Below are 24,274 nucleotides of genomic sequence, written 5' to 3' on the forward strand. Positions count from 1 at the left end.
GAAATGAAATGTTTTGGTTCTTTTGATTTAAAACAACTTTTGACTTTAAAGTTTCTTTTAATGTTAAAATAATATTTAAAATGCTCAATCAAAACAAAACATGTTTCATTTTACCCAAAGCAAGCTAGCTTCTGTATTTCTGTCTTTCTGGAATTGCTAGCAAACCAAAAAATGTTGGAATGGTCTTAAGCCATAACATTTGGATTGAGTTCCATACCTCGCATAGTTGAAGGAAGGGAGGAGGTTGTTTTGGATGTAGGGTTTTGGCTCTTGACCATATCTAGTCTGACTATTACTGGAGATAAACCAAGATAGGTGAGGTAATATCTTTTATTGGACCAACTTTTGTTGTGAGAGAGACAAGCTTTCAAGCCTCACAGAGCTCTTCTTCAGGTTGGGGAAAGGAAACCTGAGTGTTTGAGCTGAATACAAACTGGGACAGATTAAGCATAAAGGGTTAACATATGTGTTAATAGAGATCTCATTTTTAACTAAAGTTAAAATCTATCCTTGATCACAACCTGCTTTCTTGTCTGTGGTAGTGGTTTCAAATGTGACCTTTGGGTTTTTACTGTTAATGTTAAAGGGAAATAATAAAAGTAATGAACGTTGTTAATTTGTGTGCATTGTATCTCTTCAAAAAGAAAAGGAGTACTTGTGGCACCTTAGAGACTAACCAATTTATTTGAGCATATGCTTTCGTGAGCTACATCCGATGAAGTGAGCTGTAGCTCACGAAAGCTTATGCTCAAATAAATTGGTTAGTCGCTAAGGTGCCACAAGTACTCCTTTTCTTTTTGCGAATACAGACTAACACGGCTGTTACTCTGAAACCTGTATCTCTTCAGCATTTTGTTATATCTTCAAAGTGCATTGCAATCTCTAATTAATACTCATTAGATACTTGCAGGAGTCCCTAATTTTATATTCAGAGGAGCTGAAATTGATTTTTAGAATCTTTATTCCCTCTTACATATGGAATTTAATTAAATAATCTGACACATGGAACCCAGTCTTGTGGTGATATGGGGATTTAAGGGTAAATCCTGGAGCCAGTAAATGGAGGCCAGGGATAACAAAACAGATAATAGTCCAACCTGCACCCTCAGCCAGCCACTCTCTGGAAGTGCAGGAGATCTTTGGGTTGAGAGGACCTGGGCCAACCCATTGGGAGTGAGAAATCTTGGGGAAAACTCATTCTTGGAGAAGGGAGGTGCAGTATTAGCAGTTCAACCCCCATTTGAAATTGCTTGAGATCTTGGGAGCAAGTGATCATGCCCTGATCTCCTATTTCACTGGGAGGAATCGTGGATGGACTTGTTTAGGGACTGCTCCAGTATCACAGGAGGCTTCCACTCCTACTTGTGGCTGTGTCTGGAGTGTTACTGGGAAGAGGTTTGAGTTTAACTACATTAAAAGTCTGCAAATAGGTGTATGTTGGAGACCTTTCTGAGGCTGTACAAAGGGAAAACAAACACCTGCATTGTATACTTAAGGAGAGCTCCAATGACTCTGATCACGTCTCTTCTCCCTTGGAGGCTTTCAGTCTCCTTTTTCATAAATACCTCATCTTCAACATCAAGCTTTTTGCTAATTCCTCCCACCATCTCTGCCTTTATCTCCTACTATATCCTCTTGCTCATCTTATGCTCTATCTTTGTGCACCTTGATACCCCCCTTCTCTCCTTGAGTTCACAACTCCATTACCTTTTCCCTGGGTATCTTAAACCGTTTCCCCCCCTTCCTGTGCCAGTTGGTGATATTCACTCTCCTTCTTCAAAACTCACTTCTTTCATCAAACATCCCAGTAGTAATCTGCCCAGGCCTCATCATCTAGCTCAAGACAGTCCAAATTGGATTTTAAAACCTGCAGCTGAAACAAAGTAAAAATAGCTCTCCCAAGAGCATTTCCCCCTACCCGCCCTGTTAAGTTACTCAGCTCTCCTCCATCCCCACGCCCTATGTATTGTGGCTCCAAGCCAGCAAAGTGTCCATCTTTTAACCAAAACCTGAGCTTTTTGATTCAGGAAACAGCAGGGTGTGAATGTGACATAGTGGTTAGGGCATCACCTGGGAATGTGGGACACCAAGGTTCAAGACCATGCTCTGCCTACTTCAAATCAGAATTTTTCATCCCAGATCACTCTATATCAGGCAGAGCAGGGACATGAATCTGGGTCTCCCACATCCCAGGGCCCTAATCACTGGACAGTACAGTTCAAGAGAGAGGCTCTGTCACTCCCTGCGCTGATGAAAACTCTGTTGATACTGATGCCTCCAAAAACTTTCAGCTTCAACAAAACAGAAAAACTTTATTTCACCACAGATATTCTGACCAGCTGTAGTGAGAAAAGCTGCCTCTGAGCCTTCACTATCCACTCTCCCTTGCAACCTGTAGAAGCCCCTTCCCTCAGGTTCCCTGGGGCTTTGGGAGCAGGACTTGGTGTCCCATATTTGAGAAAGCTGAATTCAAACTGGAACAGGTGCAGAGAAGGGCTACTAGGATGATCAAAGGAATAGAGAATCTCTCTTAGGAGAGGAGACTTAAGGAGCTTGGCTTGTTTAGTCTAACAAAGAAAGGTTGAGGGGAGATACAATTGCTCTCTTTAAATACATCAGAGGGATAAACACCAAAAAGGGAGAGAACTTCTTTAAGTTAAGGGCCAATGTTGGCACAAGAACAAATGAATATAAATTGGCCACCAACACGATTAGGCTTGAAATTAGATGAAGGTTTCTAGCCATCAGAGGAGTGAAGTTCTAGATCAGCCTTCCAAAGGGAGTAGTGGGGGCAAAACACTGAACCTGTTTCAAGACTGAGTTTGATGGTATGATGAGGTTGCCTACCACGGCGTATGGCCTATCGGCAACTACTGTTAGCAAATATCTCCAGTGGCTGGAGATGGGAGGGTTCAGAGTTACTGCAGAGAGTTCTTTCCCAGATGTCTGTCTGTCTGCTGAGTCTCATCCACATCCTCAGGGTCCAACTGGTTGCCATATTTGGGGTCACGAAAGAATTTCCCCCCAGGTCAGATTGCCAGAGACCCAGGGGCAGGTTTTGCCTTCTTCTGCAGCATGGAACTTGGGTCATTTGCTCGTTTGAAATAGAGTAAATGGTGGGTTGTGTGTAACTTGATGTTTTAAAACCAAGATTAGAGGACTTTAGGAACTCAGCCAGATGTTGTGGGCCTATTGTAGGAATGGGTGTGGCCTGAGATGTGCAGGAGTTCAAGCTAGGTGATCATGATGGTCCTGGTCTTAAAGTCTGAGTCTATGAGAAGAGAATAGAGCTGGGGTGTGTGATTGCCAGTTTGAGGAGACACACTTGAGTTAGCTTAGCCCCTCCTGCCACTGCCCATAGCTACACTCTATTTTTAGCACACTTGCTCAATCAGAAATAAATTTGTTAGTCTCAAAGGTGCCACAAGTACTCCTTTTCTTTTAGCATGGGTATGTCTTCTCAAACTGTGAATCACACCCCTAGCTCCAAGTGTAGATATACACTATGGCTCACTGCGTAGCATCCACAGGGTAGAACTTGTCAATGGCAGCATGACTCCTGCAGGAATCGTGCTGCCAGAGAGAAAGGGGCCAGCGGAACCACATTGAGCCAAGAGCCACTTCAGTTTCCTGCTTTTCTGGTCTGCTCCTGTAGGTTTTTTCAATGTGGGGAGTGAGCCAGTTTTCTAGCCATTAGAAATGGTTTGGAAAGGAGAGATCCACTATCGCTAAGCCTTTACTGAATATACAGAATGGTTATTTTTAAAGAGAAGTGAACTAAATGTTCCAAACTCTCATGGTTGGCATGGAAACCTTTCCAATAATTTAATAGTTCAACACAATTTTTTACTATTTCCCTGTCTGTCAAATATAAGAAGGAGGCAGGATTATGGTTTTGAATTACTAACAATAGAATGCACCATGATAGGTATTAAGAAGTTACTGAATATGTTATTTAACTTGTGTTTGTTTCTAATAATTTCCTGAAGAGTGCATATAAAGGCAAGACACTAAGTCTTATACTAAAGTTATGGCAATTTTGGAACATAAAAAAATCACTCCCTATGGACTTCATTATAGTTATTTTAAACTCTGTAGATTAAGGTCAGAATGCAATAGAGTATTAACACATGCAGTTGTGTGATGTTTTAATCCTGTTTGTCTTTTTAAAAAGTATTTAAGGTCTAGTTGATTTGAAACAAAATGTGTGATCCATGATTTGATTTAGTTTTTGGGAAAATGCAGTGGTGGGGTGGAGCGGATCCTTACAGGCCTGGCTCAGGTGCACATCATGCTTCTCTCTGGTGGTGTCCAGTTGTGAGGAGCGTGGGTCTAAACTGTGTGTGGTGTTTGCACTTTCCTCTGGATGTGCGATTGGGCTGATTTGTGTAAGTGAGGATGCTGTGTTTGGCAGCCACTGGCTAGTAGCTGAGCAATGAATTTCAGAGAAGCCACCTTGAATCAGTGTAGTGTCCTGCTGCCAGAGCCTTTCCTTGCTGCAGTGAAAGGGTCTATCAGCTGGGAAACAGTGGAGAAAGGGTCCGGCAGCTTCTTGCTGCTGGGCCTTCCCCTGCTGCAAGGAGCTGTTGGAACCTTTCCTTTGTGGCTTCCCCCTGCCAGAGCCTTTCACTGCCATATGTAGCTGTACATCAGTGTGAACACAGCCAGCTTTTCACTGTGGCGTGTAGCTACAGGTACCTTACATATCACCATAAGTGTAGATGAGGCCTTACTCATGTTGAGCAGTACCTTATTCTGCAAGTAGTCTCACTGATTTCAGTGGGATTAGTCATGGAATAAGATATGCCTCAACATTGGTAACAGTGGTAGAATTTAGCCCTCAGTGGTTGCAGTTTGCGTGGTTTCATGTGAACCTTTTCTTTGGCTGTGATTCACAGGAGTTGTTGCTTCCTAAGCCCTGGTCTACACTAGGACTTTAGGTTGAAGTTAGCAGCGTTAAATAGATGTAAATCTGCACCCGTCCACACGATGAAGCCCTTTATTTCGACTTAAAGGTCTCTTAAAATCGATTTCCTTACTCCACCCCTGACAAATGGATTAGCGCTTAAATCGGCCTTGCCGGGTCGAATTTGGGGTACTGTGGACACAACTCGACGGTATTGGTCTCCGGGAGCTATCCCAGAGTGCTCCATTGTGACCGCTCTGGACAGCACTCTCAACTCAGATGCACTGGCCAGGTAGACAGGAAAAGAACCGCGAACTTTTGAATCTCATTTCCTGTTTGGCCAGCGTGGCAAGCTGCAGGTGACCATGCAGAGCTCATCAACAGAGGTGACCATGATGGAGTCCCAGAATCGCAAAAGAGCTCCAGCATGGACCGAACGGAAGGTACGGGATCTGATAGCTGTATGGGGAGAGGAATCCATGCTATTAGAACTCCATTCCAGTTTTCGAAATGCCAAAACCTTTGTCAAAATCTCCCAGGGCATGAAGGACAGAGGCCATAACAGGGACCCGAAGCAGTGCCGCGTGAAACTTAAGGAGCTGAGGAAAGCCTACCAGAAAACCAGAGAGGTGAACAGCCGCTTCGGGTCAGAGCCCCAAACATGCCGCTTCTATGATGAGCTGCATGCCATTTTAGGGGGTTCAGCCACCACTACCCCAGCCATGTTGTTTGACTCCTTCAATGGAGATGGAGGCAACACAGAAGCAGGTTTTGGGGACGAAGAAGATGATGATTATGAGGTTGTAGATAGCTCACAGCAAGCAAGCGGAGAAACCAGTTTTCCCGACAGCCAGGAACTGTTTCTCACCCTGGACCTGGAGCCAGTACCCCCCGAACCCACCCAAGGCTGCTTCCTGGACCCGGCAGGCGGAGAAGGGACCTCCGGTGAGTGTACCTTTTAAAATACTATACATGGTTTAAAAGCAAGCATGTGAAAGGATTACTTTGCCCTGGCATTCGCGGCTCTCCTGGATGTACTCCCAAAGCCTTTGCAAATGGTTTCTGGGGAGGGCAGCCTTATTGCGTCCTCCATGGTAGGACACTTTACCACTCCAGGCCAGTAACACGTACTCGGGAATTATTGTACAACAAAGCATTGCAGTGTATGTTTGCTGGCGTTCAAACAACATCCTTTCTTTATCTCTCTGTGTTATCCTCAGGAGAGTGAGATATCATTCATGGTCACCTGGTTGAAATAGGGTGCTTTTCTTCAGGGGACACTCAGAGGAGCGCATTCCTGCTGGGCTGTTTACCTGTGGCTGAACAGAAATGTTCCCCGCTGTTAGCCACGGGGAGGGGGGAGGGTTGAGGGGGTAGCCACATGGTAGGGAGAGGCAAAATGCGACCTTGTAACGAAAGCACATGTGCTATGTATGTAATGTTAACAGCACGGTTTACCCTGAAAGAGTGTAGCCACTGTTTTATAAAATGTGTCTTTTTAAATACCGCTGTCCCTTTTTTTTCTCCACCAGCTGCATGTGTTTCAATGATCACAGGATCTTCTCCTTCCCAGAGGCTAGTGAAGATTAGAAAAAAAAAACGCACTCGTGATGAAATGTTCTCTGAGCTCATACTGTCCTCCCACACTGACAGAGCACAGACGAATGCGTGGAGGCAAATAATGTCAGAGTGCAGGAAAGCACAAAATGACCGGGAGGAGAGGTGGTGGGCTGAAGAGAGTAAATGGCGGGCTGAAGAGAGTAAGTGGCAGGCTGAAGACAGGACTGAAGCTCAAATGTGGCGGCAGCGTGATGAGAGGAGTCAGGATTCAATGCTGAGGCTGCTGAAGTATGCTCCAAGCCAGTATGCTCCAGTGTATGGTTGAGCTGCAGCAAAGGCAGCTGGAGCACAGACTGCCACTACAGCCCCTGTGTAACCAACCACCCTCCTCCCCAAATTCCATAGCCTCCACACCCAGACGCCCAAGAACGCGGTGGGGGGGCCACCGGCCAACCAGCCATTCCGCCACAGAGGATTGCCCAAAAAAAAAGAAGGCTGGCATTCAATAAATTTTAAAGTTGTAAACTTTTAAAGTGCTGTCTGGCATTTTCCTTCCTTCCTCCACCACCTCTCCTGGGCTACCTTGGTAGTCATCCCCCTATTTGTGTGTTGAATGAATAAAGAATGCATGAATGTGAAGCAACAATGACTTTATTGCCTCTGCAAGCAATGATTAAAGGGAGGAGGGGAGGGTGGTTAGCTTGCAGGGAAGTAGAGTGAACCAAGGGGCGGGGGGTTTCATTAAGGAGAAACAAAGAGAACTTTCACACCGTAGCCTGGCCAGTCATGAAACTTGTTTTCAAAGCTTCTCTGATGCGTACCGCGCCCTCCTGTGCTCTTCTAACCGCCCTGGTGTCTGGCTGCGCGTAACCAGCAGCCAGGCGATTTGCCTCAACCTCCCACCCCGCCGTAAACATCTCCCCCTTACTCTCACAGATATTGTGGAGCACACAGCAAGCAGTAATAACAGTGGGAATATTGGTTTCGCTGAGGTCTAAGCGAGTCAGTAAACTGCGCCAGCGCGCCTTTAAACGTCCAAATGCACATTCTACCACAATTCTGCACTTGCTCAGCCTGTAGTTGAACAGCTCCTGACTACTGTCCAGGCTGCCTGTGTATGGCTTCATGAGCCATGGCATTAAGGGGTAGGCTGGGTCCCCAAGGATACATATAGGCATTTCAACATCCCCAACAATTATTTTCTGGTCTGGGAATAAAGTCCCTTCCTGCAGCTTTTGAAACAGACCAGGGTTCCTGAAGATGCGAGCGTCATGTACCTTTCCCAGCCATCCCACGTTGATGTTGGTGAAACGTCCCTTGTGATCTACCAGGGCTTGCAGCACTATTGAAAAGTACCCCTTGCGGTTTATGTACTCGCCGGCTTGGTGCTCCGGTGCCAAGATAGGGATATGGGTTCCGTCTATGGCCCCACCACAGTTAGGGAATCCCATTGCAGCAAAGCCATCCACTATGACCTGCACATTTCCCAGGGTCACTACCCTTGATATCAGCAGATCTTTGATTGCGTGGGCTACTTGCATCACAGCATCCCCAACAGTAGACTTGCCCGCTCCAAATTGATTCCTAACTGACCAGTAGCTATCTGGCATTGCAAGCTTCCACAGGGCTATCGCCACTCTCTCCTCAACTGTGAGGGCTGCTCTCATCTTGGTATTCATGCGCTTCAGGGCAGGGGAAAGCAAGTCACAAAGTTCCATGAAAGTGCCCTTACGCATGCGAAAGTTTCGCAGCCACTGGGAATCGTCCCAGACCTGCAACACTATGCGGTCCCACCAGTCTGTGCTTGTTTCCCGATCCCAGAATCAGCATTCCACAGCATGAACCTGCCCCATTAGCACCATGATGCATGCATTGGCAGGGCCCATGCTTTCAGAGAAATCTGTGTCCATGTCCTGATCACTCACGTGACCGCGCTGACGTCGCCTCCTCGCCCGGTATCGCTCTGCCAGGTTCTGGTGCTGCATATACTGCTGGATAATGCGTGTGGTGTTTAATGTGCTCCTAATTGCCAAAGTGAGTTGAGCGGCCTCCATGCTTGCCTTGGTATGGCGTCCGCACAGAAAAAAGGCGTGGAACGATTGTCTGCCGTTGCTCTGACGGAGGGAGGGGCGACTGATTACATGGCTTACAGGGTTGGCTTCAGGGAGCTAAAATCAACAAAGGGGGGTGGCTTTACATCAAGGAGTATTTCAGGTAGGACTTCACGGAGGGTTCCAATAAGAAATGGTGCACCTAAGTTATTGTTCTTATTGGAACAAGGAGGTTAGTCTGGCCTCTGATTGATACATGGCTAGATTTACCTCGCTGCACCTTCTCTGTGAGTGACTGCAGTGTGACCTAGAGGAATGAGTTCCCTAGACGGGGGGGGGGGGGGGGAGGGAAGCAAATGAATACAAAACAAATCTGGTCTATTTCTTGTTTTGATCCACTCCATCTATCTTTTACATCTTTGGCTGGCAGCAGACGGTGCAGAAGGACTGCATGCCATCCACATCTCATGGCTGCCCGGCAGAAGATGGTACAGTACGACTGCTAGCAATCCGTATCGCCTGCCTGCTCACCATAAGACGGTTTAATAGGACTGACTGCAGGACTAAAGAGAATGACCTGATCAAGTCACTCCAAATTTAGTCCCTGCGACCATGTCTGCCCAGGTGCACCTCGGACATGACGATGACAGCTACCAGTCATATTGCACCGTCTGCTGCCAGAAGGCAATGGGTTGCTGCTACTGTGTAGCAATGCTGTACCGCGTCTGCCAGCACCCAGGAGACATAGGGTGACGGTTACCTGAGCGGGCTCCATGCTTGCCGTGGTATGGCGTCTGCACAGGTAACTCAGGAAAAAAGGCACGAAACGATTGTCTGCCTTTGCTTTCACGGAGGGAGGGAGGGAACGGGGGCCTGACGATATGTACCCAGAACCACCCGCGACAATGTTTTAGCCCCATCAGGCATTGGGATCTCAACCCAGAATTCCAATGGGCAGTGGAGACTGCAGGAACTGTGGGATAGCTACCCACAGTGCAACACTCCGGAAGTCGACGCTTGCCTCGGTACTGTGGAAGCACTCCGCCAAGTTAATGCACTTAATGCACTTAGAGCATTTTCTGTGGGGACACACACACTCGAATATATAAAACCGATTTCTAAAAAAACGACTTCTATAAATTTGACCTTATTCCGTAGTGTAGACATACCCTAATACACCTATCCCCCCGCCCATGCACCATTTACTACAGCAAATCTCAGTTCTTTTCTTTATTTTTAAGCATAATCCTGCTTTTTACCCAGTTTTACTGCTGGGGTTATGTGAGATACAAGGAGGTCAATGACTTCATGGTCACTCAAGAAGTGATTTGGTCATGCCTCGAACACTAGATTCTCCTGCTTGCCAATTAACAGTCATGGGTGAGGCATGGGTATGGAGAGAGTGGTGTGGTTGTGCCTGAGTGGATCAGTTTTTTTAGAAGAAAATGTTAGCACCCACATTTCTCACAAAAAAAATACTGACCAAATGAAAAATGGTCTTTTTCAACAACATAAGACTTAGCAATGCTGACACCTTTGATGTTTTCTAGAGCTTGTGAAAGTTCTAGTAACTTTTTATTGATATTTCTAATTTTTTTTATGGAAATTGTGATTGATGTTGAACACTTTTGTGTGCTGAAAATGCCAAATGGATGTTTCAAGCCCTGCAGATCAGAAGCATGTTCAAAATTTTCTGCGAAACTGATTTTCTGTTTTTTGACCAGCTCTAAATCTGAGGTTTTGTTTTTTCATTTGTTTGAAGGCTTCTGGGTGGTGCTCATCAACATGTTCTCTCTGTTTACTCTTGTACTCTAAAGTACTGTCCTATACTGCGCTTCACTTCATCTCCAAGAAGCATCTAACTAGTTAGCGTATGTCCTATGGAGCCAAAATAGTTAATGTATATACAGTGCATAGCATACATCTGCCCAACCATACACATGGCACACCCTCTCAAATACATAAATACTAAAACATAGCATACTAGCTCACTATGAAAAAGTCTCTTTCAGAATAAAATAAATATAAACCAAAATGTAAAGAATCCTGTATAGTCTATAAATATCTAGTTGCACTGTATGAATTCTTTCTTCTAGATATTAAGGCACCTTATGTTGTGTGTGTACATTTATATCTCTCTATATGTAAATGTGCACACACACGCTTTTTAAACAGCGTGAGAAAATAAAGAGTTACATGAAAGGGCATATAACGTAGTCATTCAAATATCACTATCAGTTTTGATTCCTTCTTGGCCATGTTAAGGCAGAATAACTTTCCAAATGCATGTAATGTGTAACAGCCAGATGAGCTGAGGTGTTTGATATTGGAGAGTATGAGGTTGCATTTGAGGTTTTGTACTGGACAGCAAGTTTGTTGGAATGCTGGAACTCTTGAATACAGCATGGTGATGAGATGGTTCTGGAAAGGTGGTGAAAGAGAAGATTGGGACAAGGGGCTGGGTGGGAATGGGATGAGGACTGAAGGGTGATGGGATGGGACTGGGATAAGGAGTGGGGGTTGGGATGGAGAGACTGGGACAAAGACAGGCTGTAGGTACCAGGGGAAAAAAGGTCAGGCTTGTAGGGGATGTTCTGCAGGATGAATGTGATCCATCTGTTTCATCTGTGTAATCCCATTGTTTTCCTATTAAGCCATCAATTATGTCCATACCAACCCCATTAACCTCCAGTGCACTTGAACAGGAGTAACAGAGGTTAATCTGAAAACAATAGTGTTACGCAGATGTAAGGACGCAATCCTGCAAGATGTTACTGAATGCTCTGGCCCTGATCCAGCAAAGCTGCTTTCCTTTAAGTATGTAAGGAGTCCTACATCCCATTCAGTGACCAGATGAATCCCCATCTCACCAGTACTGCATGAATTCTCAGAGATTGAAGTGATATTTTGAATTACTTACATCTCTCGTAGCATATGTATAATGTACATGTGTGTATAAGGAGCAAGTACCATCATGTATACAGGGACTTAGCCATGTCCTTTACGGTCCCATTACAATCAAGTAGCCCCATGAGTAGTACTCATGTTTGTATTGCTGCCTTGAACCTGATGGACTTTCTCCAACCCAACTTTTGTTTTGGTCTTTGCCAGGAAGCTTCCCTCTCCCCGTTGCTGCCCTTCTCCTTCCTTCTACTCTGAGTGAGCTTTTATAACCCTGCAGACCCAGAAAATTCTCTATTTTCCCTTTCCCCTGGGAACATGTCTGTATTTTATTTCATATTTCTACAGACAATCAAGATGTGGCTCTTTTGCTAAAGCTGCTTCAGGGGCAGCCACTCTGTTGTTTCATTCTCCCCACCACCCCAAACCAGCTTTCTGCTGGAGTATTGTAAAAGCCAGTTAATGGCTTCCACTCTTTTATGTAATAGGTTCAGGGCTCCTTTATAAAGGCTTCATTTCTATTGTTTTGTTCCTTTGGATCTGAGAAAATCAACATCCTAAAGGCTTTGTTTCCAGTAGGGGATCTGAGGAAAAAAAAAATTCCCTCTGGTGTTATCAGCGGTTCATCTGCACCGCTTGGTGTATCAGTGGAGCCTCAGTGTGGATAATATGTAATGTCTTCACAGCCTTCACTCTGATTGCAAAATTCCCAGGGGTTTGGGGGAATCAATAGCTTTGGGGCAGAAGATTTCACAACCAGATACGTAGGAAAGAGAAAACTTTCAGCCAGAAAAATAAATTAATGCATACATGTCTGGGGAGGGTTCACCTCACTGACCTCATGCTGCTTTCCCCTTCTCTCCCCGTCCCTCAAGGCTATTTCTGTACAGGTAATGTGTATATACATTTTATATTTTCAGGTTAATCTTTTCATTTTAATTAGTAGCTATTTCCTATATTCCTTTCAGTGACAAGGTGAACCCCCATCTCACCAGCACTGCATGATTTCTCGGAGATTGAATGGTATTTTGAATTACCTTAATCTCTGGTGACTCATGTGTAATATATATGTGTGTACAAGAAGCAAATACCATCATGTATACAGGAACGGAGCCATGTCCTTTACAACCCAATTATGATAAAAAACAGACCTTTGTTTTCAGTGGAGCATTGCAAAACCAACTAAGATGAGGCAGCGAGTAACAAGAGCAAATTGTCTCTGAAGGAAAAAAATAAATGAGATGGAAATAATGCATTCAATTATTTCTCCTGATTTTTGTGACAGACAGTAATGTTTAGATGATAGAGCTGCTATTTCTCAGAATGTTAAAACACTGAGTTAAGATTTAAGCTCTATTAAGTTCTTATGAACAGCCTCATTTATTTTCCATTCAAAGTTTTCCATCGCTGTGAGGAAAATCTTCAGCTAAAACCAACACAGAGGATGTTTACAAAGTTTAACTCTTTCTGTGTCGTTCCATCCTGTCTCTGGTGCTATTTCATGCCTTGTAGAAGTATGAGGGGGGTATTTGAAGGATTTAAAGGATTGTTAGTCCTTCATGAACAGGATTGCGATGTGAAATGGGAAGCTGCTGCCCAACCATGGAATATTATTGCCTTCTGCATTTCAAGATTCAGCAGTTCTCCTCCTCCCCCTGCTTTTGAAAAGTTGAACCACATTTTATCATTTTATATGGGCATGCTTTCACTAAGACAATGCTTTAATGCACACTTTTAAGAATTTATGAAAGAAATCATTGTCATCTCTCTTTCCTTCCTCACTTGTATAATTCTGACCTTCCTACCAGTATCCTATCTAAATTCAGATTGCAAGCTCTTAGGACAGGGAAAATGGCCTGCCTTGTTTCTGTGAAGTACCTAACACGCTCCTGGGCACTCAAAAAAAATCCTAGCAGGGTCTACAATAATGGTGCATAGCCTTTATGAGGGATTACTTTCTGAACTGTATCTTTTCATCTCTCCCTTTCTGTGGAGAATAGCGTGATTTATTTAAAAAATAATGATTAAGATAAGAACTGAATGCATAATTTTGTAGACAGTTATTCACACTGAATTTAGCTCCTTTTTCTACTTCTGGAACATCTTTGAGAAGGCCATGATTTCCTCAAATGCCCTTGTTCAAAATTGCTTGTAGGTGTTGAGCGTTGTCCCTCTGTGGATTGATTGTAAGCAGTTCACTATAAATATCCATAAAATGGTCCTGAAATTCAAACAGTTGGTTAATTGTGACTGGTCACACAAATCACATGGAATGATTTCTCTTCCTTGATTGGATGTTGAATTCCTATAACCAAGGAGAGGGTTTGGAATCTTTCTGGGAGTGGTAGCTGATAGCTCAGATTAGGATATTTTAACCTCTTTTATTCTGGATCACACAATAAGCCTTAATTTAATTTCTCTTTGTCACTTTGATACAGAATAACTACATGTGTGGTTCTGGCTGTGAAGACTGTGGTAAATTCCTTGCTTACACATTTAATTGTCTTTTTGCCAGGGCTCTGATAAGGAGTTTTGAGTATCCTCACCACCCTATTGAATAAGGGAATCAATCCCATCCAGCATAAAACATGTCCCTTCTAGTGTAAGTAGTTGCACCTGAATGTTTAAAATTTGTACTCTGAGTACTTGGATATGCAAACTTAACATATAATTTCCACAAGGATTCATGTTAGCAAAACTCACTGATTTGAATTTCATGGCCAGTGAGCCCAGAACGGCTGCAAGCAGGGCAGAAGTGAGTTACTTAAATTTAACTGAAAACTCGTGGGGTAAGGGTGTTTAATAGTTACCCTCTTTTAGTTAGATTCTTGTTGTTGGCATGCAAGCATCTAGTTTTCAACAAAACATTCTTGATATTTTCACTGATGCCTTTAAAATATGTCTGTTTCTCACACAAGAAATTGCAGAGCAGGAATTTGCAATAGGTTATGAAGTCCTTCATGGCTAGATTTTTAGTTCAAATGCAGCTCAGGTCAGTAGTAACGAGAGAGTTTTTATGTGACAGCTGTTTGGCACTCTTAATCAGGTTCTCAGTGGACATGGGATCATACCACAAAACAGTCACCAAGAATTTGAGTTAAGTGGCAACCTTATCGGAAGTCTAGGTAGACAGGCCAAGGACTGGGCTGGTCCAGAGATTAAATTCTCCTTATAGCTCTAGAAATTGCCTCTACAGTTCAATCAGTTTTTACAGGAACTATGAGAAAATCCTGGTGGCGGTGCCCAAAATGGCCATTACCATAGTCAGGGCCAGATTGACCTTTTGTGGGCCAAGGCACCTGGACTGTGCCCCCCCGCCCACTCTGCCTGCACTCTGCCCCAAGGTCCCATCCCCACTCAGACTCTTTTCTCTCTTCCCCCCGAGGCTCTGTCTGCCACTCGCATGGGGGGATAGGGGGCAGGGTGGAGAGAAGGGGAGGAGAGGAGCAAACGGTGGGCAGAGGGAGGGGGCAAGAGGCCAAGCGGGGCCACAGCCTGGACACTAGGGCCCCTTCTGAGTGTGGGCTCAGTGCCATGGTGCCATAGTAAATCCGGTACTGCCCTTAGTTACCATATGCAACTTAATACTTGTTTGCCAAGACTCCAAAAAGAGAGAAGCTGGCTCCAAAACACTAGGTGACACAAAGTCCACTCAGCTTCCTTTTTTAATGCTGCTTTGGTTGACACGCTTCCTATCTATGCATTCTTGGGCTTCCTGAGCTAGCTGTTCCTGCTGGCCCAGCAGAATCCCCAGTGAAACCTTTAGCCCCCAGCTGCCTTTAGCCTGAAGGAAAAATGAGGAAGGAAGCAGGCTACTCCTTGTCTTGTCTCTGGGTAGGCAGCAGAAGTAATAGTGCATTCTTGATTTCTAGACCGCGTGTTTACCATTATTAGCGTATTGTTTAAAGTGAACTTCTCACCATGTGATCCAAACCTCTGTAGGTTAGGCACATAAAGTGATGTTAAAACCATTAAGGCTGTAAAGTCAAGCACTCAAAAGATAAGGCGTGCCAGAATTGAGGTTGTCTGTAAAACCTTAATTAGGCCCCCTTGTGGATATGCATTCTGATACCATGTTTTATGACATGATCTCATACTATTTCTTCCACTAGTCCCCTGCCTCATTCAGTGCACTGGCAAGACCTTCTATGGGGATGACTCAGGACTGTAGTATAATGAAAGAAGACTGCTGCCTGTTAGGATCCCTACAGAAGGTGGAAGATGTGTCGTGAATGAGGTGGGGGTTTCAGGAAGAGAAAGGATGGCCTCATGGTTAAGGCAGTTGAATGCTGCCCTGGAAAACTGGATTCTATTCCTAGCTCTGCCACAGAGTTCTTGTGTGATGCTGGGCAAGTCACTTAAACCAAACTTTTCACAGATGGTCATTAACTGTATTTTCCTCACTTTCAGGGTGCTTGACTTGAGACCCTATGGTCTGATTTGCAGAAATGCTGAGCACTCACAGCTGCAGTTGAAGTCAATGGGAGCTGTCATTTGAACAAATAAAGTACTATAGGTATGTGCTCTATAAAATCAGGTCCCAGGCATCTCAGATTGGATATTTTTTAACCTTAATCTCTCTGTGCCTCAGTTCCCCATCAGTAAAACGGGGATACTACCCCTTTATATAACAGGGTTTTCTGAAAATTAATGTTTTGTGAAGCACTCAGATACTATAGTAATCAGTGCCATAGAAAAACCCAGGAGGAAATTAATTATTCTGTCTTCAGAGCAGGGTTTGAATAGTGTGCAGTAAATAAGGCCTGGGGCCACACACTGAACAGTTAGGAAAAAACAAAACATTGAATAGCTGTTCATTAAAGAACACTGTCTGTTCTGTGCACCAAATGAATCAGAGATCCTATGGAAAAAATAGTGTGTGATCATGTAATTAAAGACTGTATCACAATGCACATGCACAAGAAGGCCAAATGAGGTGACTAGTGTGACCTTAAAGTCTGCAACACCATCACAGGACCTAGCCAGATCAGCCACACCATCACTGGTTCATTCACCTGCACGTCCACCAATGTAATATACACACAATCATGTGCCAGCAATGCCCCTCTGCCATTTACATTGGCCAAACTGGACAGTCCCTAAGTAAAAGGATAAATGGACACAAATCAGATATTAGGAATGGCAATATACAAAAACCTGTAGGAGAACACTTCAGCCTCCCTGGACACACAATAGCAGATTTAAAGGTAGCCATCCTGCAGCAAAAAAACTTCAGGACCAGACTTCAAAGAGAAACTGCTGAGCTTCAGTTCATTTGCAAATTTGACACCATCAGCTCAGGATTAAACACAGACTGTGACTGGCTAGCCCACTACAAAAGCAGTTTCTCCTCCCTTGGTGTTCACACCTCAACTGCTAGAAGAGGGCCTCATCCTCCCTGATTGTACAAACCTCGTTATCCCTAGCCTGATTCTTGCTTGCATATTTATACCTGCCTCTGGAAATTTCCACTACATGCGTCCGGCAATTCACCCACGAAAGGTTATGCTCCAATACGTCTGTTAGTCTATAAGGTGCCACAGGACTCTTTGCCGCTTTTACAGATCCAGGTTAACACAGCTACCCCTCTGAAGCTTGACAGCAGTAGTAGGCTGTCATCCTTTATATGAAAGAGGGGGATGAGACACTTTGCTAGTGAGTTTCTATGACAGGGTCTCCGGAGTGCAACTTGGACTGTGAGACCACTGAGCCCCACCCCACTACTCACCAACCTAGGTTGCCTCTCAAAATGTGATGCTGATGTGAAACTACAAGCCACTGACAGGCACTGCACGTACACAGCCGTTCACAGGCAGGGACACGCCCAACTGAGTTACATGAATGATCTCGCAGCCACTCATGAACCAACAATAGAGAGGCTCTGGCCAATTCCCCCCAGCCTTGCACCCGAGAAGTGTACCATCTTGCACTGGTCAGAAGCCTGGCCAGTGTAAGTTCATTACCTAGTTTGCCCCTCCCTCAGTGTGGAGAGGACACATGCTAACCCTTGTAAACTGAGCTGAGATTTCCCAAGCACTTCAATCAAACCATGCTGTTTTACGTAAAATATAAAACAGATTTATTAATTACAGAAAGACAGTAGCCAGTGCTGTCTGGCTACTCCATTGTTGTACGTGAAAGGCTGGTTGTGGGGTGTTCCCAACCTCACAACATATTTCAGTAACACACACATAGCAAACGTCATAACTTCACATACAATGATAGCACAGGATATTAATGTTCAACAGATCAAGAGTTTTAGAATGATATCTCACAAGGTATACTTTGTACAAAACATATCATAATTATGTGACAGTGGTGAACATGGGGGTTCCAGGGTGCTGCTCTGAGGTACAGCATGTCAGTTTCATAGATATTTGGTGACAGCAAAGGAATGGTGAGACTTAAAAATCACGGGTTCTCCACCCTGATTCCTTGTGAGATCCGTCTCTCCCCCTCACCTCCTTCCTTCTACTCCACTGGTTCTCATACCAATCTCCTCTGAGGGTAGACTAGATGACTAATGTTCACTAAATCCTTTAAAATCTGGGTATCTATAAATTTTCCATGCTCCTCCACCCTGTTGCCCAGCCAGTCCCAGTCTTCCCCACTATCCCAGTCCTAGTTTTCCTTTCCCTCCCTGCCAGCTTCCAGTCCCAGTTGTGTGCTCTCTCCAGGCTCCTTGTCTTCCATGTTGTCTGGACACGACCAGGGGAAGCACTGAAAGCACAGGATAGAGTCTCCTGACTTTCAGATCTGGTGTCCAGCTCCAGCCCACAGAAACCCAGATCTACAATTTCAGGGAAAGTCCTGATCAGCTCCTTGAGTCCCCAGGATGGAGCAAACTCAGTGTGGATGGAATCTTTGGAATTTTAAGTTGTGAAACTCTAGAAAATTGGTCATGAGCAAGTGCAAATTGAGATTTTTTCCAAAAGTTTATATATTGGTCAAATTTGGGTGGATTTTCACAGGTATGGCAAAAGGCACAAAAGTCCCCATCTGCCAAATGTGAAGTACTTGTTCCAAAAGATAATAATGCTACTAGCTTTATAATACTCTCTCTTTATAAGGAACTCTTCTACCGATTGGTGTCAGCATTGTAATATGCACAGTAAATTACTCGAGAAAGCAAGAATAAGCTCTGTGGTCACTACAGCACTAGAGTCATGAGATTTTGTGAAGCTATTTGTGGGATTTAGACTCTGAATTCTCATTAAAAGTAATGGAATTTGGGAGTCTAAATCCCCTAGGTAGATCCAAAGATCTCAGCTGTGGTGTGTTAGGGTTGAGGCTCTCAGGAGTCAGGTTTGTCAGGAGAGACGACACAGCTTTTAATTGCATAAGAACTTAGTTCACACTGAGTTAGCACAGGTTTCTGAAAACCTCTTGTTTACTCTGGGCACACTCAATGCTTTAATGCAGAAAATAGCTTACCCACTCCCATACTAGTATTACACCATCACATTTGCATACTAATTTCATACTCACATACTAACCAGTACCATGGCCTTTAATGTCTCTTTGAGTAAACTAATAAATTATCCGCACTGACTCTCATGCAATTTACTGTGCTAAAGCCATGTCTCAGAAGTATTCATTGTGTCAGGTTCATTCATTGGGTTCCAGTAGTGGAAACCAGGTTGTGGGTCTCATGCAGGCCTCGCTCCTCATTTTGTCCAGGAACCAGTGGTACAAACTGCTTATAATCCCTCCTCCTAAGGAGGCCTGCAGCTGGCTTGCAGAGCCCACAACATCGTAATAATAGTGTATTGTTAACATTAGAGAGCACCCAGATACTACAGTGATGAGTACTATAGAAATGTGTATATATAATATAGTTTAAGTAGTGTCAAGGGAACTGGATGAGTCTGAGGCATGGAATAAACAGTTGTTTTTTGCTGCACAGGGATTTGCTTATGTAAAGCGAAGGATTCAGTCAATCTGATGGACAACACACCATACGTACCATATTTAATTATTACTGAAACATCTGTGGTATTTATACCTTCATACTGACACTTTTTCTTTGCATGCTTCATGAAGGCAGACTCCCAGCAGGGGACTCTCAGGTTACCTTGAGAAATCTTGAGTGATCTTAACTCATAATAGCAGCTAGCATTTGCACAGAAGTTGTGTATTTAAAATGTCCAGGTATTGAGTTAAGCTATGGTATACAGCTAACAGATTTTAAAAAATAACACTTCCCCCTCCCCGCCTTTCTCAAGCAAGGTATTGGGTGCAGAGCTCTTCTGAAAACATGGCTGTTATTTAAATATTTATATGGTAGTTGAGCTCTTTTGAAAATCTGGCCCAATATGGCTCTCCTGCCTGTTTAGACTAGATTTCATGTAATATTTCAGAAATTGCTTGGGATAGTTTAAATTTCAGTGACTCAATATAATTGGTTTTTAATATTTGTATGTTAAGACGAGGTGGCACTAATTATGTTAAGAACAGAGTCACCAGTGTCACGATAAGAAGGCATAGTGTAAAAAGTGAAGCTTTGATCCATTGCTCTGGACTCCTCAAAGGAATTAGCAAAGCAACATTTAAACTGATTTTATGGCACACTTTTATTCATTTTATACAAGGCTTAACAGATGGAGACCTGGCGGCAAGGCAGAAATGATAGTATCAATTGTATTTCAGATATTTCATAACAAATTATTTATCAAATTTCCCTTCTTTTTTTTCTGTTCATGAATGATCTATGACCAGATTTTTTCAAATTTATTATTCAAAAGTAGTCATTAAAATTTTGTTATGGATCATTCTTGGTCTGTAGCTTGTTTATGAATAGTTCATTGTGAGGATTTGATCAAATTCAAGATGTTTTTATTAGCTACACAGGTCACATGGCATGTTTCTGTTCACTGATTGGATCAGAGTAGCTCTTAGAATCAAATTTACAGTATGAATATAGAGCAAAAAGATGAGCAGCGGGGTAGTTTTGTTAAAGCATTTGATCTGGGACTCAAGGGATTTGCATTCAGCTGTTGGCTCTGCCATTGGTTTTCAGAATTCAAGCCCTTGTGTAGTGTTCTATGGAAGCAGATCCAGGCACAGAGATAAGTACTGAGTTAATGCTTTATTAACAAGGTGTAGCAATATGGTCCATATTAATAGCTTCAGCACTAGACTTGACATATAGGGAGGGACTACTACAGTACAGCCATGATGGTGCGTCAGTGGTTGAAATGGAGTTGCGTAGCCCAAAAGGTGCAGAGAAGGCCTTCCACCCTCCCAGGACCTAATCAATCTCTGTAGGGCAAGGCCCAGTTTCTCAGGCTGTGAGGTGGGTTCAGGCTAATGTTCCTAAAACAATACATTAGAAACAATATAATCAAAACAGCAGACTAATCACTGAGGGTTCAGTGGAGTTATATTGATTTCTACCAGTTGAGAATCTGGACCTCTGATTCAGTGGGTGTGAAATCAACCTGTTGTCACACATGTACAGTATATCCAGCCATGCAGGGCCATCTTATTTCTGGAAATTGACTCCATCTTCTGCCAAGATGCTGGTCTGCATTGTATGAATGAAAATACTGTGAGTTCTTGCAACATCTGTTTTGTTTTCTTCATGGATCTTTTGAAGGTGTTTCCTGCTATGTTTCCCAAGGGGGACTGTCGAACACTGTTGCATTATACTTTTCACTGAACTGACTCTAGGATGAAATCAGCTGAAATCAGCCCAGCCGATCAGCTGCATTTAATGGATCCATTTGCCACTGCTTTCACACAAACATCCTGCTGAATGAGAACACATCAAGACTGCTTAAGAGCATTCAGTGCAATCTCTGACTATAGTTCCCTTGACTTTCAAGGTCTGACATCAATGTTTGACTCTAATGACCAGTGAACCCTAGCATAGGATGCAGAAACTCTACGAGCAAACACATGTAGCTTTCCTATTCTACATACTCTAATATACAAAACAGAATAAATACTTCATAAACACTGATATTTACAGCCTATTTGCATCTAACTCTTTTATAATAAACATTTACCCAAATCTTCTTAACTTCATATCCAAATTGCCTGAAATTTTGGGTTTGGTTGGACAATACCAAAGATGGTTTTGGTTCTTTGCAAATCTCTAAAAACTATTGCAGATACTACAGTAGTATGAAAATACATAAGGAAAGTAGCTACAACATTTCTCTAAAAATTTATACAAATTGCACCTACACAGGTTAATGCAATTATTTCCTATAACAGTAATGTGCACAGAACAGATGCTGCTGTATATTAACTCTAAAGGCACAGAAGCGTTAAGCACTATTATCAATGCTCAATCAGATTATATTTTAGCATTTCTGGTTTTATTCCTAAATTGTTAATACAAAGAACATGGCATAATGTAGTTTAAAATAACTTGTGGCATGCTGTTGCGTACATCCTATAAGAATCACAATAGCATATGATATCATCTGTCTTCACACTGATCTTTATTTTGTTTATATTGGAGATTGAACCTTTATTATTCACTCAGAATCATATTTTCAAAGTACCTTTCTTATAATGGCATTGAGATGTTCTTAATTAAATGAATTTAGTTCTTATAAAAGATGTTGGATTGCCAACCCTTCTGTGTGTTGCCTCCTCAAACTGAAGAAGGAAGTCAGCACAAACAGCAGAAGTGCAAGTTTACCCACACAGCTTCATCAGTGCCTCAGGATAAAATTTGAAAAAGTGCCCTAGGGCTAGGTTTTCAAAGCTATTTAGGTGCCTAAAGATGGATTTTCAAAAGCGCTGAAGCACCAGTTCTCACTGGAGACTCAGGAGATTTTCAGTAAGACCTGCACTCCTAAGTATCTGTCACTTTTGAAAATTGGACTTGGGCTCCTATGTGTCTTAAGTGCTTCTGAAAATTTTACATTTTAATCTTTACCTTATTGGGATTTACAAATGTGCCTAAGTAGTTTAGGCACTGTGATGGGGTGTTCACCCCACACTAGCCTAGAAGGGATTAATGAGCCTGAGAAGGGGCCAATTAACTGGATAAGCCACAACTGAGGGGAATTAGGTGGCCTAAGTAACCCCTGAATGATGATGGAGCCCATCTGAGAAGGAACAGGCGTGGCTAATATAAAGCCAGGAAGCTGGCAGTAGAAGGGGGCTACAGTGTGGGAGCCTGCAACTATTCTCTGGATGTTAGAAAGGGAGGAAATCTAGGAAGAGAAGGTGTAGGAAAAGGCTCAGGAAAACAGCAGCAAAGTTTAAGATAGTGCAGACCTTAGCTGCTGATTAGAGGGTCCCTGAGCTGGAACCCAGTGTAGAGGGTGGACCTGGGTTCCCCTACTGGCCACAGGAGAAAAATGGCACAGACTGGGCAGTGAATGGGAAGACTACCTGGGATGGTTTCTAAGGAGAGACTTTGATACCCTGAAAAGGGAGGTTATGCAGTGACCTTGCCAGAGGGCTGAGTCATGATGAGGAAGTGCATGGAGTCCCAGAGAATGACTGAGACAGTGGAAGGGAGCATCAGATCTGCATGGAGCCAATCCCTAGAGCATCCAGAAAGAGATGCCTTAGTGGCAAGTGGATCCTAGGACAGGCACCTAACCTGCTTAGGTGCATTTGTGTCTCTTTGAAAATCTGGCCCGAAGCCTCTGCAGTGCTTGGCTTCTTTGCTAAGTCTAATAACAAGGGTACAAATTTGGGTGGTGATATGGCCAGAACTAGGGAATAGACTGATATAACCAGCTCAGTTTGTATAGGTCACAAAATAGTTCTGTACTGCTTTATTGAGTTAAACATAACCCCTACTCCTCTGTTAATCTGGTTCTCTTGTCTCCTCAGGTAATATTGTGCAAATTGGTTCAATCTGTGGTTTGATTGAATGATCAGATATTTTCATCATTATTATGTTAGTTAGATGTAATTTCACTTCACATATGATAATATGTATAAATATTATCAGGACATTGGGCCTCTACTGGTAGTGTGATGTGAGATTTAATTACCAGCCTTCACAAGTGTTTAGGAAAGTGATGATGTTAGTATGACTTTGTAAATTAAATGGGATCATTGTAAAGGAGTTAGAAAAACTAGAGTGATTCTATGGTTTTTGAATAATAGAAAGGAATGTGAGGCTATTTTGGCCTGACACTAATGCAATCCTGTCTTTGTTATTAATATATCAGAAAAAATAAATGAAAGTTCATCTGACATTCCACATTTATTCTACTCTAGTGCTGGCTATTGCTCTGGGTAGCAAATAGTTAAAATAACACGTTGCCTTTCCTCCAGCTATTTATATACTGGAAAAATAGACCAAGTATATGCAAGAAGAAAAGTCAAACTCTGACACTGTCACTTTCAGGCAGTGTTACTGAGGAAGAGTAGCAGAAAGTAAGAGGGATGAACATTGCCCACAGGCATCATTTCTGTGCACAGTACTAGTATTATACGTTCTGTGGTTAAGTTACTTATAAATCTTTGCTCATAGATTGCCATCCTGTGTGTATCAGGTAAGCAATTTTTCTACTGATTCAGATAACTACTACACACCTGATAGGGTGTCTTCAGTGCCATGGATCACAGAGCAGGTAACAGCAGCATTGGTTTATTGGCTTTCTTAATTTATTGAAAGTCTGACAAGCCAGCAGCTTCAACAAGTCCCCATTTTTTATTTAGGTTGGCCTGTCAGGATTTATGAAGGCATTTGACTGAACCTATGTTCCCATGTTGCACCTCTTCAGAGAATCAGTTGTCTTAGCATCCATAAAGCACCATCATTCAGTGTTGTGACTTCATCAGAATATGCAGCATGAATAATTCTACTTCTCAGCTTTGTGGATCCCTGTTGTGATAATCCCTAAAGACTACGAATATCAGAGCTGGACACAGG

At 43.1% G+C, this 24,274-nt stretch overlaps 2 protein-coding genes across 2 annotated transcripts in view; one reads left to right on the forward strand and one right to left on the reverse strand.

Annotated features, from left to right (window-relative positions):
- Positions 1-24,274, reverse strand: part of GABRB1 (gamma-aminobutyric acid type A receptor subunit beta1) — a 261,371-nt gene that overhangs the window by 66,147 nt on the left and 170,950 nt on the right. The gene's annotated exons all lie outside the window — the stretch shown is intronic.
- On the forward strand, positions 5,386-6,791 carry LOC140910791 (uncharacterized). Its single transcript, XM_073342636.2, has 2 exons — positions 5,386-5,851; positions 6,439-6,791. The coding sequence occupies exons 1-2, from the start codon at positions 5,386-5,388 to the stop codon at positions 6,789-6,791; spliced, it is 819 nt and encodes a 272-aa protein (XP_073198737.2).

Source organism: Lepidochelys kempii, chromosome 4 (assembly GCF_965140285.1).
Source record: "Lepidochelys kempii isolate rLepKem1 chromosome 4, rLepKem1.hap1, whole genome shotgun sequence".
Taxonomy (NCBI): Eukaryota; Metazoa; Chordata; order Testudines; family Cheloniidae; genus Lepidochelys; species Lepidochelys kempii.

Excerpts from the sequence above, each read along its gene's own strand:
- LOC140910791 (XM_073342636.2), top strand. The coding sequence starts at position 5,386 with ATGCTATTAGAACTCCATTCCAGTTTTCGAAATGCCAAAACCTTTGTC. Across the intron at positions 5,852-6,438 it reads AGGCGGAGAAGGGACCTCCG|CTGCATGTGTTTCAATGATC; the intron begins GTGAGTGTACCT and ends TTTCTCCACCAG.